This window comes from Dromaius novaehollandiae, chromosome 16 (genome assembly GCF_036370855.1).
Source record: "Dromaius novaehollandiae isolate bDroNov1 chromosome 16, bDroNov1.hap1, whole genome shotgun sequence".
Taxonomy (NCBI): Eukaryota; Metazoa; Chordata; class Aves; order Casuariiformes; family Dromaiidae; genus Dromaius; species Dromaius novaehollandiae.
Genome location: NC_088113.1, coordinates 15,512,739 through 15,527,900, shown reverse-complemented (window position 1 = coordinate 15,527,900; position 15,162 = coordinate 15,512,739). Strand labels below are relative to the sequence as shown.

General features: G+C 51.6%; 1 protein-coding gene across 10 annotated transcripts in view; it reads left to right on the top strand.

The window, feature by feature from the left end:
* Positions 1-15,162, top strand: part of PMEPA1 (prostate transmembrane protein, androgen induced 1) — a 184,475-nt gene that overhangs the window by 142,514 nt on the left and 26,799 nt on the right. Inside the window, exon 1 of one of the 10 annotated variants that reach the window (XM_064521558.1) lies at positions 13,777-13,930. The exons of the other annotated variants lie outside the window; for them this stretch is intronic. Coding sequence (XP_064377628.1) covers positions 13,792-13,930 — 139 coding nt within the window. The 5' untranslated portion in view covers positions 13,777-13,791. Of the gene's footprint in view, positions 1-13,776; positions 13,931-15,162 lie in introns of those variants that run through there. 10 annotated transcript variants of the gene reach the window in all.

Below are 15,162 nucleotides of genomic sequence, written 5' to 3'. Positions count from 1 at the left end.
GCACGGAGTCATCGTGGGACAGACATGGCTGCTCCCTTCCCCGTTTCGTGTTTTCGCCCATTCAGGCTAAGCACGTCCTTGTCTGGCCGGTGGCCTCTTTGGTCGCACAGACAGCGTAGGCACCGCTAGCAGGTCTTGGTCCAGCCGGGTAGTGATGGGTTCGCTGTTCCTGGTGGCAGATGGACCGTGTGAGCTGTCCTGCGCGAGGAGTTGCTTGGCAGGACCGTGGCCACCGGAGCGCGTCAGGCACGGATCCGTGGGGCTGCTTCCCGACGGCAGGCACGGCCGCGGTCTCCTCCCCGCTCCGCTGCTGCCAAGCGCTCGGAAAAACCCAAAAGAGAGAAGGCAGGAGAGGAGAGTCGATGGTGGCTCAGGTCTGTTGAAAGCGCCAACCTTAGACCTTGCTGCTTCAGATCTTCATTTGCATTTAAAAAAAAAAAAGGCAAAATGCATGGTTTGAACAGGCCAAGTGTGAGCATGGGAGAGCCGGGCGCGGGGCGTGGAGAGGCAAACGCTGTGCAGCAGGAGAGGGTTCGGGCCGGCTTCTCCCGCGCGGTCCCAGCCACTGCCGAAACGTCCCGGGCGAGAGGTCGGGCGATGCGGTGACGCGCGTGTGCGTGCGCGGCGTGCTGCAGCCGAGTTGCGTGCATCCCCCGGCTGACGCGCCGGGCTGCGCTTCGCCTCCGCCGCAGAGCTGGGAGCTCCCCGCTCCGCTGGGAGCCGTTGCGCGTTGGCTGCTGGGATGCGGTAGGTCCCCAACTTGCTCATAAACACGGAGCAGCAGTGGTGTGAGTGACAGCTGCCACTTTCTGCCCTTTTGTAAATTAAACGGCACAAGCGATGCTGATCCCGCTGCCTGCGAGCGGTGGAGCAGCTCCTCTGCGGAGGAGCGAGGTGGAGGAGGTCGCGGCTCGTCGCCGCGGGCTGGTCTTGCGCTCGGCAGAAGTCTCGTCTCTCCCCTCCCGTCGTGACAAACACCAACGCTGCTTTCGGGCAATGGTGGCTGTGCGTGCGTGTGCCGAGGTTGCCCGGGCGCGCTGCTGTCGGCCCGTGGAAATGCTGGGAACGGCTCACGTTTACGAGCTAACTTTTTAATGCTGTCTGCGCGCAAGGAATTGATTTGCAATACATCTGAACTTGCTCCTCTAAATCAGAGTGACTTAAAATCAGTGAGTTGACTCTGAGCCTCCGGATCCCAAGTTACCCGGCCACTGCAGGGATTTACAGTGCTTCCCTGACCCTTAATCTTCTCCTGGGGTGAACAAGTTGCTTATCTCTGCCCTCTCAGTTGCTTTGGAAAGTAACTTTTTAAAGCCTTACTCAAGAGGAATGATGTGTTAATATAACCTCTTGAATTGCCTCCGAGATTGCTTTCATGTACTTTTAACTTAGCTGTTTTGCAGTCGGAGGACGGAGGAAGAGCGGGGCGTACCGCTGTGATCTGCCGCTCCGGCTAGGTGTGGCCGCCTTTGCTCCGGTGTCTCTGATGGCTGGGAACAGGGACTGCTCTCAGAGTAAAGGCCACGTTTATAGGCTGGTAGGACTGCTTTGGAATCGCACTGTGGCAGGTACTAATTAGTACCAATTAGCCATTATCAGTGAGAGACAGCTCTTACGTGGTTCATTTAAGGAAAAAAAAAAAAAAAAAGAAAAAAGCTGTGCGTGCCCGTTTCCTCTGCAGAAACGGCCTGCAGGACGGCAGGGCACTCGCTCCTCTTGCAGCGGCTCGCGAGCTGCGCGCCTGGTGCTGCAGCATGGCCAAGGGGCTCCGGGAGGATTCGCCTTCCTGAGAGGGAGACGGTCACGTTGGTTTTGTAAGCTGTTAAGTTACAGGCTAGAGATGAGTAATGGCTTGTCTCATTCCTAATTTTTTTTTGCCATTTTGTGTCTCTCTCATTCCTCTGCTGGGAATTTCAGCTGGATTTTTGTGCAAGACTTTGGGCTGGGTCATCTTATTCAGCACCCCGTGATGTCTCCCCACTTACTTGGGACGAGGTTCAGTGAAAGCTCTGTGATTTCGTTGAGGTCTGGCAGCACATAGGTCTCGGCTGTGCATGTTTGCAGAGGTGACCATGCTTGGAAGGACAGTAGCCCACCACTGTCTTGGCTTGAAGTGACCAGTGTCCTGCGAGGTGGTGAAGAAGCACCTTATGCTACTGGAAATGGCAGGGACATCTGAGGGTGGTCTGCCCTGTCCCAGAAACTTGGTGTACCTTGTAAGGCTTCGGTGTTTCATGGGACACAGTGGCCAAAAGCGTTGCGTGGGAATGGTGCTGGGAAGCCCTGTGTGCCGGTGTGGCCAGAGGGATGGGGGACCATGTGCTGCGACTTCTGATGTGGAAGGAGCTTGCTGGGCTGCTAGTGGGAGCAGTACGAGCTGGCTTGTACAGTGTCCAGTACTCCTGGGCGTTGCAGAGGTTTGGCCTTAGGTCCAGGTGTCTCTCAAGTCACCGTGGTGGCCATCAGGGGAGCTGGGAGCGACGGGTGGTGCAGCCGGTCTGAGGTGGCTCTGCTCGCTGAGGTGCGCTCGCTGTTTTTCCTTCAAGTGTCTCCAGGCGCTGAACAGTTAGGTCGCACCTTTCCAGGTAAACTGGGCAAGGGAGGTATTTCAAGAGTTGCCAAGATCTAATTACGAAGGCTGATGGTATGATTGCAGCTGCTGTACCATAAACACCGTTGTTCGCTTGACGAAATGGGCTGCAAATTGCATTGCTCTTCTGGCAATGAAACACGTTGGTGACTTTCTATCCAGTAAGAGCAGCAGGTATTTGATCTTTAGGGTGTAGAAAGACGTACGATGACGTCTTCAGAGGTTAATTTTGCAAATCCATATAGTTTCAGTCTTCCAATATCTGACCGCACATTGGGAATCCTGGATGGGATTTTCTTCTCCTGTTGTTCAGTATAGAAATGTCTTCAAAGGCTGAATGTCCTTTGAGTGTGTGTGCTCTTCCATTAGTCGTTACTCTAGTAAACTAACGAACAGCTTTCTGATGAGGAAAAACTCTTGCTGTGTTTTTTGAAAGTAGCTAGGCAACCTGAGTGCTTTCCTGGGTGGTGGTCAGTCAGACTCCTGCTGAGCTTGGTAGCAACTGCCCAGGTTCAGGACTGACCAAACCAGGCCTCAGTGGCCGGGTTGAAGCAGGCTGCTGGATTTGAGCTGAACCTGTTTGCGAAAGAGTCTTTGCAGCTTTTTTAAAGGTCACCATAACATTTATGGGTCTCTTTCTCTATCAGTTTAGAATTGACTTTGAGAGTACCCGAGAAGTAAGTCATCTTTGCTCAAAATGTGGTATGCCCAAACCTGCTAGAGGAGAACCTACTAAATAAAGTATTAGGAAGTGATGAATAAATGATTTTAATAATTGGTTAATCAATTGTTATAGAGCTTGAGAAGTCAATAGAGCTTATGACCTTGGCTTATAACCACCCTCAGATCTTTAACGTGCCTGTAATACCTACAGATTGCTTATTAGGCTCTTATCAAGCATTTATTAAAAAAACTTGATCTAAAATAGGATGGAAAAGAATTATATCAGTCGCTTTATTTAAAGACCAATGACACAATTTGGTCATACAGCAAAATAGTTTTCACTCATGCAAAAAAGCTATAAAACACTCCCGCCCTCACCGAGAGCGTTATCGTGGTGCAGATATCTCCGCTGGGAAGCAGAAAGGAGCCCAAGGTCGGGAGCAGCTGGCGTGCGAAGGGCGGACGCAGCCCCTGCGTGCGGGTGGCCCCGACGGCGGCGGGACGCTCGCTGCAGGCCGTAGGGAGCTCCGGCGGGAGTAAATGATTTATGTGATGTTAATGCCTTAATAGCGCCTACCTCCAGGTCTGCTGTTCAGGAGGTTTCTGCAGATCAGCTGGGCTGGTGGAGGGCGCCCCGGTTTCGCGCTGCACGGAGCAGAGCAGCTTCTGGCTGCCTCCCCCCCTCCATAAACCTGGCATCCGTTTCCTTCTGCAGGGGTTCAGGAAGGCGAGTGAGCGGGGATTTGCCCTAGCTTTGCTGCTCTTTCTGCTTTCCCTGGTCTTCGCAGTCCTGTTCTGTATGTGCACTTGTCCCTCAGGGAGGGAGGAAAAAGAAAGATTCAAGTGAAAACTTGTGGTTTTAGAATATAGACAGGAGAAAATTCAATACAGTATTTTTGAGAGCGTTTTTGTCTGCTCTCTGCAGTTACTTGCTCCTTTGTCACAAACTTGTACTCTCTGGATTTTTTTTTTCTCTTTAATCTTATGAAATAGATATTTTTTGGAAGACGGTGTAGGGCATTTTGGGGATTTTGCCGTTAACTCGGTTGTGCAGCCCCATTCAGGCCAGCGAAGAGCTGTGTTTGCAAACACTGCCAGAAGGAAATGGCGCGCGCGGAGGCGCAGGAAGTCTTGCTGGGCTCCTAAAAGCCGCAGTCTGCAAGACCCAGCTCCCTGCGTCTGGTGGCTTTTGGCCTCGCCTTTGCTGTCTGGGTCCTTGTCTGCAGCTCCAGCTTGGGCTGATATTGCCAGAAATCCCCATATCCGCTCAGCACTTTGTTCAGTAGCTTCCTGGCGTTGCCAGCGGGTTGCAGAGGGAGGGTGCCCAGGCAGAGGTGCCCTTTCCGAAGGATGCCGGCAAGCTGGGCGTTCTCCAGCCTCTCCTGCCACCTTTCCCGGGAACCACGGTGCTCCCAGCTGTACGGCCCATCTGCTCCCGAGAAATTCGGCTTGCCTGGGGGAGATGTGGGGGCGGAGGGGAGGATTCCAGAGCGTGACCAAAAAAGGTGGGTTTGCTGATTTAGCAGACCCCACGATGGAGGCGGGAGTGCGCGGTAGCATCCCGCTCCGCGGCAACTCTCCGGAGCTGGGTTCCCGTGCCCCACGGCTGCGGCAGCCTGGCACCGGGGCACTTGCTAGTTCACACAACCACAATAGCGCTAGCGGCAGCATTAGCCAAGATCTGTGCTGGCATCGCCGGGTAATCCTTGGCTGTGCCTCTGTGGATGTTGAGATAAATAGCTCTTAAAGCTCTGCGTACGGGGGGTCAGGGCAGGGAGCGCCACTTCGGGAGAGTTACACGTCTGTCTTTATTCCCCTCTCTGGGTTTCTAAACTGTTATCCCTTCCTGCTGCTTCTTGGTGACTCTTGAATGTCTCCAGTTGGGATGCCAGACCTTGTCTCTGATTCCTGCGAGTTGGTGTGTGAATCTCTTTGGCTCTTTGAAAGAGGAACAGTTCTGCTGAGTGTCATCTCCTGCCAAGTCAGGACCAGGAAGCTGAATGCTAGGCAGATGTTTGGATAGTCCTGTCCTCAAAACAGAGAGCAAAAATAAAAATGTGCAACAACTTCTGCTGGGTTTTAATGACTGCTCTCCTGCTTCTGAAAGGGGGTGGCTGGGGGAACGGGTGTATAGGATGGAGAGGTGCTGCCTTCACTGTAGAGCTGCTCAACTGATTCTGGGAAAGATGTGTTCATTGCATATATTAAAATAAAAGAGCAGGGTAGAGGGTTTGCACAAAATGAAATTCATGAAAAAATTCACAGAAAAATGTAACTAGATGAAAACGCAATGTCTGATTTCAGTTTCTATCGATTCCATGTGTCCAAGGTGACACACAGACCTCGCCTGTTTCCCAGAAGCTGGGTCGTGCTCAGTGCAACACTCTACTGGGAAAATGCCCATGTACATGCTTCTTTATTTCATTATTGTCGGTTTGGGTATTTTGTTATATTAGTTCAAATTGGTTTGTTTCCATAGCTGCATGCTGCTGATAAAATCTCATTGTAGGATCTGTCAGTCTTCCTGTGCATGCGTACCAAAAATAGTCTACATGCAACTGTTAAAAAAACGAAGCTACTCAAATGGCAGGTGCCAATCTGCAGGCAAGTGTTGCCTGGACCATGCTGAGGCTACAGCTGTGCCGGGTCTCAGCCCAGGCTCACCCCGCGGTGTCCTGCCACGGTTCCCGGCTCTGCCGGTGGTACTGATGCTGGCTGGCCCTGCGGGTCGGGGCGTCCTGAGAAGAAATCGCTGCAGGAGAAACTACATTTTGTAGATGGGATATGGGAGTGATGGAGAGAGGGGGGAGAAGAAACTCGCTGTCCTCACGTTGTCTTTGGGTAGAAGAGCGATACGGAGATGGCAGGATGCGTCACCAGGTAGCCAAGTGAGGAATGGAGAGCCTCTCACTTTCTGAGTCCAGCGTATTCAGTCAGCCAATACTTCACCTCTCATTGGGATGAGGGCTTTTAAGGGCTACATAAGCTGTAGTAGCTGCTTGGTTTTTTGCTTTGCCTATCCCTAAGCTGCAGGAAGCTGTGAAGGTCCCATGTAGGAGCCACAGACTTCAGTAACCCGAAGAAAGAAAACTTTCATGTAATCCAGTGAGGCTTTTCCTGTTCTCACCAGTTTTCGGAAGTCCCTTGTTGCCTGGTTGTCGCAAGCCAGGAAACACTGCTAATTGCACTCATTCCCAGAGCGATACCGCCGTGATAGCAGGTTTTCACCTGTGGGGAGCTTTTATTTCATCTTCTTGTATAGGTGGTTTGGAAAACTGCTTTTTGGATTTTTCTGGTGGAAGTAATCTTCAATTTGGGAACGTTAAAATTATTTTGGTTTCATATCAGCTTTGTGGAAATGAGAAAAGTTTTGACCAGCAGGTTGAAGATGGTGCGTTGCATGGTGATTTCGCTAGAGAATTAGCCCCGTTTCCCTGCCGCGGTGGCGGCACGGGGCCGGCGTGCCCAGCAGCGTGTGCCTCCGGCTCGGCAGCGCACCGCGGGAGCCGGCTGCCCGGGTGCGCTCCCGCCCCGCTCGCTGCTGCAAAATGCATGTTTTTAAACGTTCATCTGGTCTCTCTCTTAATGCATCTTTTTAAGTACTTGGTAATAATATTTTCTTTCTGGCAGAGGTGGAGAGCTTCTAATAGGTCCTTTTTATTCCTTTTCTTTTTTTCTTTTCCTCTCTCTTCTTTGCATGCAGTTCTCTGGCGGTAGCTTACCATTAGCTCTAGCATTTATTTAGAGTGTTTGCGTTTCATGACATCTCACCGAGTATTTGCGCGGGGGGCACCTACGGCGCTGAGACACAAGGGCCTTGTGCAGGGTCGCACAAGGAGTCCAGGGCAGAGCTGGGTCCTGAATGCGGTTGTCTGCGCGCTGGGCTGATGTCACTGGGTTGGGCGAGAAGGGACGTTTCTGTACGTCCCCTTTTAACTGAAATGAACAGTGAAAGCAGAATAGAAAGGCTTTGTGGAAGGAAGCGCATTGTTTGCGCCTCTCCCGTTAGCAGGCTCTGCTGAGGGGAAATGCGAGCCGCTCACAGTGGGGAATGTGGAGATGGTATGTGTAAAACACACGGAGGCGAAGGGACCTCCAAGGCCATTCATGCTGGATGGGTGAAATCCGATGAGCTGGTTTCATCTCTGCTGGCTCCAGCTGCGTTGTAAATCGGGAGCTGCTCCGGGCGCTGTTGCTAAATCGCGAGCCGAGGAGGAAGAGCCGGCCGTCCCTCGGCCCCCGTCTGCGCCACGGTGCATTTCGGGGGTCGCGGAGGCCGGAGCTTGCATCGCTCCTCGGCGGCCCTGCGCGTCCTCGGCCGAGCCTGTGCGGCAGCAGCTGTCCGCTCGCTGCCGGACGCGCGGGCTGGACGCTTCCCTGCCTTTTGGGAAGGGTCGGAGGCAGGTGCGTGCTCCCGGCCCGTCGGCAGTGCCTCCCGCGCCGGGCAGGACCGGGGGCCCCTCCGCGGGGTCACCCCGCTCCTCCAGCACGCTCAGGTCTCTGGTCGCCTCCCGGAGAGAAACGTGCTTCTGCGAGGCGGTCGGGATCGGCCCCGCTCCGGCTCCTGCAGGCACAGATGCTCAGCTGACACCGTCTAAATAAAACCCTTTTAGCCCGTGCCAATAAGTCTAGAGCAAACTGCCAAAAAGCATCTAGGACCAAGACACGAAACGAAGTCGGGCCTGAGCAAAGTACTTGTACATAAAGCGCGGAACGGATGTGCTTCTCTCTCGAATTTTAGCACAGGAGATGTTTCAGTCTCGGGGTTTTGTTGAAATATAATAGCGATATTTTAAAGGTTTTTGGCAGAAATAAAGCAAGTAAGTCCCCTAGCAACAAAGGAAAGATTTTTTTTTTTTTTTAATACAGACTTTTTTGTCATGAAGCACTTAGGGTTTTTTTTTTTTCCTTTTTTAAATCAAAGATGAGTTTTGCTGAAGGAGAATTTTTTTTTTCCCGTGGCTTTTAGCTACATTCAGAGATGGAGCTCGAGCCCTTGATGTGCATCTTTTTGTTCTCTCCCCTCCTCGCCCAGCCCACCCTTGCCGGCTGCCTGCCCCTGCGGTTTTGGCTTTCGGCCGCCCTGCGAGGCCCGTTTGTGCCGGCGTTGAGGAGGGCAGCTCCTCGCCTGACCTTACCGGGGTGGCAGGAGGCGAGGGAGGGGGAATTGTTAATAAGTAAGTCGGTAGCAAGTTTCTCGCACGGTTTCTTCTCTGGCAAAAAGACATAACCAAAAATTGGCAGGCTCCTGCTTTTTATTATTGAATTAAAATCTATTAAATAATAGCAGTGAGCCAAAACCTGGAGCCGTTATTAGGCAGAGCTCTCGGTGAAGTGAAATGATGCTGGATCTGGCGCGCTGCTGCATTTTGTGTGCATGCATGTGTGCATTATGTGTGGCAAGTGAGTGTATGAAACTCAAATAGAGGTTTTAAATAGAAATAACACTGGCAGCTATTTCTTCATTAATCGAGGGCTATTATGTATCTGGCTCTTGCCAACGTGAATTGCAGAGGAGGTTCACGTGAACTCCACGGCTGATTTGACAGCTGCACAACTGTGGCGGGTTCGAAGCCTGGGCGCCGCTAAGCAGAAGCGATGACATTTTTACAAAGCCAGCCTGTGTCTGGTGGTTTACGTCTCTGGAGAGGGAGGAGTGGGAACCCAGCGCACCAAGTCTCGTCCCGCCCTGGTCCCAACATCCTGAGAACCTGCAGCTCTGAAATGCTGGTGCGGGAATCGGTGCGAGCCGTTAAAAACGGCAAGAATCGCCTCCTTCCCCTCCAGGGTTTGGGGTTTCCAAGGTCTTGCTGAGGAGTCTTGACTCTGAATTGCTCTGTGTGTCACCAAAAGCCATGACAGGGCAAACATGCAGGGATAATAAAAACTGAATTTTCACCAGGGACTTTGTATTATGGCCAGTATTGAGAGTTACGTGCAGATGGAGACCATGCAGTAGCGTGCACATCTCTCCTGATGTGGTCTCTGTCATCCACGGTCTCAGCTTGGGTTGCTTCTGCGCTCGGGGACCTCACGTTCCCTGATTCGGTCTCCTGGTGCCAGCGCAGGGGTGGGCAAGGCATGATCAGCCTGAGCCCTCTTGAACACCATGGCCTCCAGCATCGTGGAGGAGTGCTGGAGCACCTCATGGGGTGGTCATCACCAAACACCCTCCAGCCCTCACCTTTGCAGCACTTCGAGTCAAAACTGCACTTTTAGCCCTTGCAGAAACCATAGTGCATAGAGCAAAATGCCTCTTGGGCTCGAGTTTGGTTCTTGCCAGGGAAAACTTGGCACATGCGTGGCTGGATCATTCTTCAGCTGGGTGTTGACCGCAGCTAAAAATGTCCTTGTAAAAGGCTTCCTCAAGTGGTGTGTTCCCTTGGCTCTCGAGCATGCGGGGCCATAAACGCAGGGCATAGCCCGGTGAGGCTTCTGCAACACCTGTACGGGGTCTGGCGCAGGAAACGATTAGAGGTTAATTCCCCGGCAAGGCCCATGATGCATTTAACACTGCTGTTTGTACAGGGGGTGTGTGGGGGGAATAATGTTAAATTAAACTCTTCATAAGGGTAGAAAAGCATCCAGCCCCATTCTTTACTGCTCACTTTAGTAATTTCTTCCAGATAACCTACACATCTGTGTCAGTGCAATTAAAACAGAAATTCTGTCTAATGAACAGTTGTAGCCCTTGGGCTATTGCGGAATGAGCAGTGAAGTTGGAAACAGTCTTATTAAAATAATAATTAAGAAACAAGGGTGGGGAGGCAGAGGGAGGTGCAAATGAGATGCTGGTGGGATGTTACAGGGTAAGGCGCAGAGATAAACTGTAGTAAACCCTGTTTTGAACTTGCAGCACTAACTCCCCGCTCCGTCTCCCCCCACAAAAGCGACCATGTGGTGCGGTTTGAATAGAGGCTCTGCATGCCTCTGACCTCCCCGCTTTCGCCATGGGCTTTTCATCGTCCAGTATCACCATAAAATCCTTAAGTCAGTCTTGCATTTTGTGGAAGGTGGTTGCCCATAAGGTTACCTGTCCCTAATCCAGCAAGAGTGCTGGTCTGTCTCTGCTGCATCATGGGCATCGTTAGTCTGCCCCGTTAAGCCACAGCAGCTATTTTGCCTATATTTCATGAGATTTTGGCTCTCCAATAGCTGACAAAACTCAGGAAGGAAGGAAAATGTTTCTTGTATTAGACAGGCTTATATCAGCTTTTGCTTTTTTCAGAAAACTGTCCTCTCTCGGTAAAAAACGATGTATACACCCACATAGTTTGCCTTAACTTTCCTTCCCTCCTCTCCTGCGGAGGGACGGTGACTCCCAGCTTGAGCTGTGTCGTTGCTGGAGGCCGACCAGCTTCTGTTATGTGAGGGCTTACTTTTTTCGTTTTAAGTGTGTAGTTTGCAAGGGTAAATGCAGCTTTTCTTAGAAGGAAAAAGTCTGTTTCACTGTTAACCCTTTGTGTTTTAATAATATCTTGCTGTAAGTCATCGTCTTATATTAAGGTAAATCAATTAACAGTTGAGAGCTAGCTTTCTAAAACTTGCTCCTGTTTAGAAATGCATGTGCTGCATAAAGGTAGCTACATCTCATTAGAAAACAAAACAAAAAAAGCAAATGCCAAGCAAATCCCACTGGAGTGATATATTGGAATGATTTTAGTGGGATTTATATCTATGGGCTGTGGGTCGGGGTTTTTTTTTTTTTTTCCTTTTTAAATGTTGGTTGTGAACCAGAGTGATTACTTATCATTTTCATTTTAACTCCATCTGACAAATCGTTTTAGATGGAGAAAGCAATACTGCATCTTTAAATGGCCACTCTGTCAGCGCATCTTGCAGGGCTTTAAATGCCCTTTGTTATCGCAGTCTAGACAGGACGCAGGCGGAATATTTGATATGTTATAAGGCAAAGATTTGACAAGGTTGAATTAATTTACCGGCTTATTTAAAACTGAATTTCAAAACGTTTTTCTGTACAAACTCGCCTTTCTCTCTCTCCCTATATGTTGTGTGTTTTTTTTTTTTTTTGTCCCCTCTTGAAGTTAGCACAGTATGTTTCAACTGTTTAGACTCGGAGAGGAGACATTAGCTTACTGCAGCCTGCAGTACTTTAATTGCCCTTTTTATGACTGTCTAGACATCATGCAGATGCATGTTTGTGGTGAGAAGACATTTCCCCCTCTGGTTATACGATAGTCTGAAACCTTTACATTCGCTATCTCCTTACCCCCTCTGTCTTGGAATGCGCTTTACTCCCGCCGTCTCTGAAAATCACTTTTTTTCCCCTCATTTTATTTATTTAGTTAGTTTTTTTGAAGGATGCTTGTCCTGTCTTTTTAGCATGTTTATTGGGAAATGCTAATGTTTTCTGGGGGAATAAAGGTATGTGGAGCGAGTCTCAGCGGCAGGTCACGCTGCAGAAGCCGCAGCTTTGGGCACTGCCGGGCGGTGCATGGGTGCCTGATGGTGCGCGGGTGCCGGTGGGTGCCCCGGTACCTGGGTACGCGCCTGTATTTGTTTGTGTTCCCGCTGCAGTGCGAATGCAGCCTGGCAGGCCGGGTTTAAGAATGAAAATATCAGCAAGGTTTGAATGGGTTGCGAGTTTTAGTTATGCAAATCAGACGCATTAATTAACCCCGTTGCTATAGCTACTGCTTTATTGTTAAATGCAGTGAAAAGGGGACAAGCTGTGTTGGCGGATAATCCTCCGCTCGGCGCGCTCCCCCGCTCCGCCGTGCCCCCGGCCCGGCTCCCGGCGCTGCGGAGGCAGCTGCCCCCGGCTCCCCGGGGACGCGGGGCACAGCCGTCCATCCGTCCGGCCGTCCGGCTCGCTCCCCGGCGGCGAGCCCCACGGCAGCCCTGGAGATCCCCTCCGGGTGAGAGGGATGCGGACGGGGGGCACAGCCCCTTGCCACGGCTTGTAGCCGGCGTTGACCTGATCGAGTAGCTGTGAAGTTTTGTGGCTGTGGCCCCGCATCGTCCGTCTGTCTCCTGGCCACCGCGTGCGGTGCGGGAAGGGCCTCGCCGGTGCAGGTGCAAGGGGAGTGGACGCGTCCGGGGGCTCGATGGCTTGTCCCGAGCAGGGAAAGCACCTGGTAGCTCAAAAACATCCTCGGTTTGCAAAATAGTCTCTATCGAGCAAATGCTCTGTTTTTTTCAGATGGGGAGAAACCCACTTTTTTTGTGCTTAAAAACTAATGGATGCAAAACAGCCCAACAGAAGATAAACCTTCCTGAATATTTGCTCTGGAAGTTATTTCAATCCTTTCCAGGGCTGTTGCTACAACTAAGGTGAAAGTTTATTACCCTCTCCTCTAATTTTATCGGACCCAGGATGTTTTTATTCACCTTGTCCCCATTTTCCTTGGCCTGCATATCCGTGTATTTTATATATATATATATACACATGCACATATAATATCTGTATAAATGTGAGAGCGTGTGCACCTGTGAGTGTGGGTTCTCATCTCTCCCCCCCGGCAGCGCTCAGGCCGCCCTGAGAGCCGAGCTCGCCTGTCGTGGGGACCAAACGCTGGCGTACGTGTGGGCGCTTGCGTGCGTTTTGCACTGTTCTGCAGTGCATAATTGCGTCTATCACTAAGGTTTTGGGTTTTCCGTGGAAGTAACTTGTCTTGTGAAGCCCTTGGTATAAGCCAAAAGCTGAAAACCTGTATGTAAGGCAGGGGCACTTAAAGTAGCATGGAGAGGAAAGGTGTCCCTCTGACGAGGCCCTGGACGCAGCTGAGGAAGTCCAGTCTCAGTTCATGGCCCTGTCATGACTGTGCTTGTGGCTTTGGTCATCTTGCTCAATCTCTGTTTCGACACCCGCCTGCCCCCGAGTTTCCGAGGCAGTCTGCGGTGCCGCGTCCTCTCGCCCGGGGCGCCGCGGTCCTGCGAAGCCTGGGGCTGCCGCGGCCGTTCCCGCGATCCCGGGGTGCTCCGCAGGGGACCGCGCGCATCCTTAGGGCGGCCGGTCCTTCGCGGGACAGGGCCTGTGCGCAGCATCCGGCGCGACGGGGCTCCCGGTGCGTCTGCCGCGTGCTGATGGGCCTTTCGGCGCTGCCGCCCGGGTGATAAGTGAGGCAGAGGGTGCGGGGGAGCTTGTGACTCATGCGGGGAAAAATGCACAGCTAGCAGGAGGTTCCCCCTCGGTCACGGGGTTTCCTGGCTTTCTGGGGTGCTCCCACCTCGTCTCCAAGCTGCTGGGCTTCGACTGAGGTCCAGGCACGCGTAGCCCGACGTGCGGTACCAGGCTTCGAGGGCTGTGCCGGGGTTTTGCTCCCCAGTGGGAGCCGGGCTCCTTGGCCAGCGTCCCTCCGATGCCGCCCTGCACCAGGAGCCCTGCCTGGTGCCCCGCGGTCCAGCGGTCCAGAGGGCCGGTATTGCAGCCAGTTGGGAATTGGCTGATAAACGGTTTTCCCTGGATGATGTGGAAATGGAAACTTCCCAGCGGATAAGCAGGGTGGAGGAAAGTGGAAAAGGGAGGATACTTGGGAAGGACAGTTGGTAAAAGCCATCACACGCAGCATGCAGCTATGAGAGCTGTGGCCCCTGTACCCGCTCCGCCGGCGGTGCTGAGCCCGAGGCTGCGGCGTCCCCGGGGCCGTTCCTGCCGGCGACTGCGGCGGAGAGTCCCGGGCCGGCTGCGGAGGCTCTCCATCTCGCGCTTTGCAGGTGAGGAGGATGCACCACTGCTGAGTTCATTTGTGCATAACATAAATGCAACATACTGAATCTACGCGACATGCAGAAATAACGCTGCTGTGTTTTGATACGCCTAATGACTAATTAAATGTATATTCTGTGGAGCCTCTTCAGCAGCAGGAGGGAGCGGTTCACTGCGCTACCAACAGCAATCAGTAGCGTGTAACACGTTGACGCGATGGAGGCTTTTGCAGCTAACTCTGAAGCTGCGGGTTGTGAGCCCTGTGCAAGCTAGGCAGCTCCCGTTACAGGGAGGGATAGGGCTTAAAAGAAGTTGGAATTGGAAACCCAATCCATTTAATTGCTATTAGCTTTCTGGAGAGGTGGCAAAGCCCTCCCTGGATGGAGTGTTTGCTCTCCATAGAGCGTCCGTGACTGGCAATTTGTCTGTCGAAACAGATGTGGGCAGCAACAAACATCTATTTCTATAACTAGAAACAAATTTGGTAATTGCCTCTTTCAACAGGACTTGCTCAAGCAGGAAATGAAATTCCTAAATGGCAGTTAGCAAAAGTATTTATAGCTAAGTTCATAAATGAGACGTGCTTTCTTTTGTCATGAGTTTCTGGTGGTTGGAAGGAAAAAATCCTCTATGGCAGCAAGCCGCATATTGATCAGGAATGTTTCCAGGGTATAAGAAAATATTTTATTTACTAATGTGTTTCTTTTTACTAGCCATCAAGATACCCCTGAGAAACAAAAACTCTTTGGTCTTTCAGAGTCAGTTGGCTGGATCTGAGTCTGATACTGTGCACTTTGGTGTGTATGTTTGTAACTGATTTTGGTGGAATCGGTCTGATTTGTGCCGTCGTGATAGAAGATGAGGCCTGTAGCTCTCGGTCAGTTGTCCCTCTCTGGATGCCCACGTTTGACTTTGAGGTGGTGAGGGTATGTTCAGGTGATGCAACTGGGTCAAACTTCTTTACTTGGGTGGGTGCCCCAAGGTAGGGCTGTAATCTGAGCTATTGCGGTGCAGAGGAGCATGGGAAGGGGAGTCCTGGGAGCACATCAAAGGGTGCTGCCGGTCTCACCCGTACCTCAGAAGTCGTTTAGGTCTGATGCCTTTGTGGAGCCCCTGAGCAACAGGGAAATAGTGCTCTGGTTATTCTTAGCTTGGTGTGGGGGCTATGAGACTTTCTCAAAATTTTCTAGTGAGCAAGCAAATTTACATATCTTTTAAGTGCAAAATCAAAATTGCATTA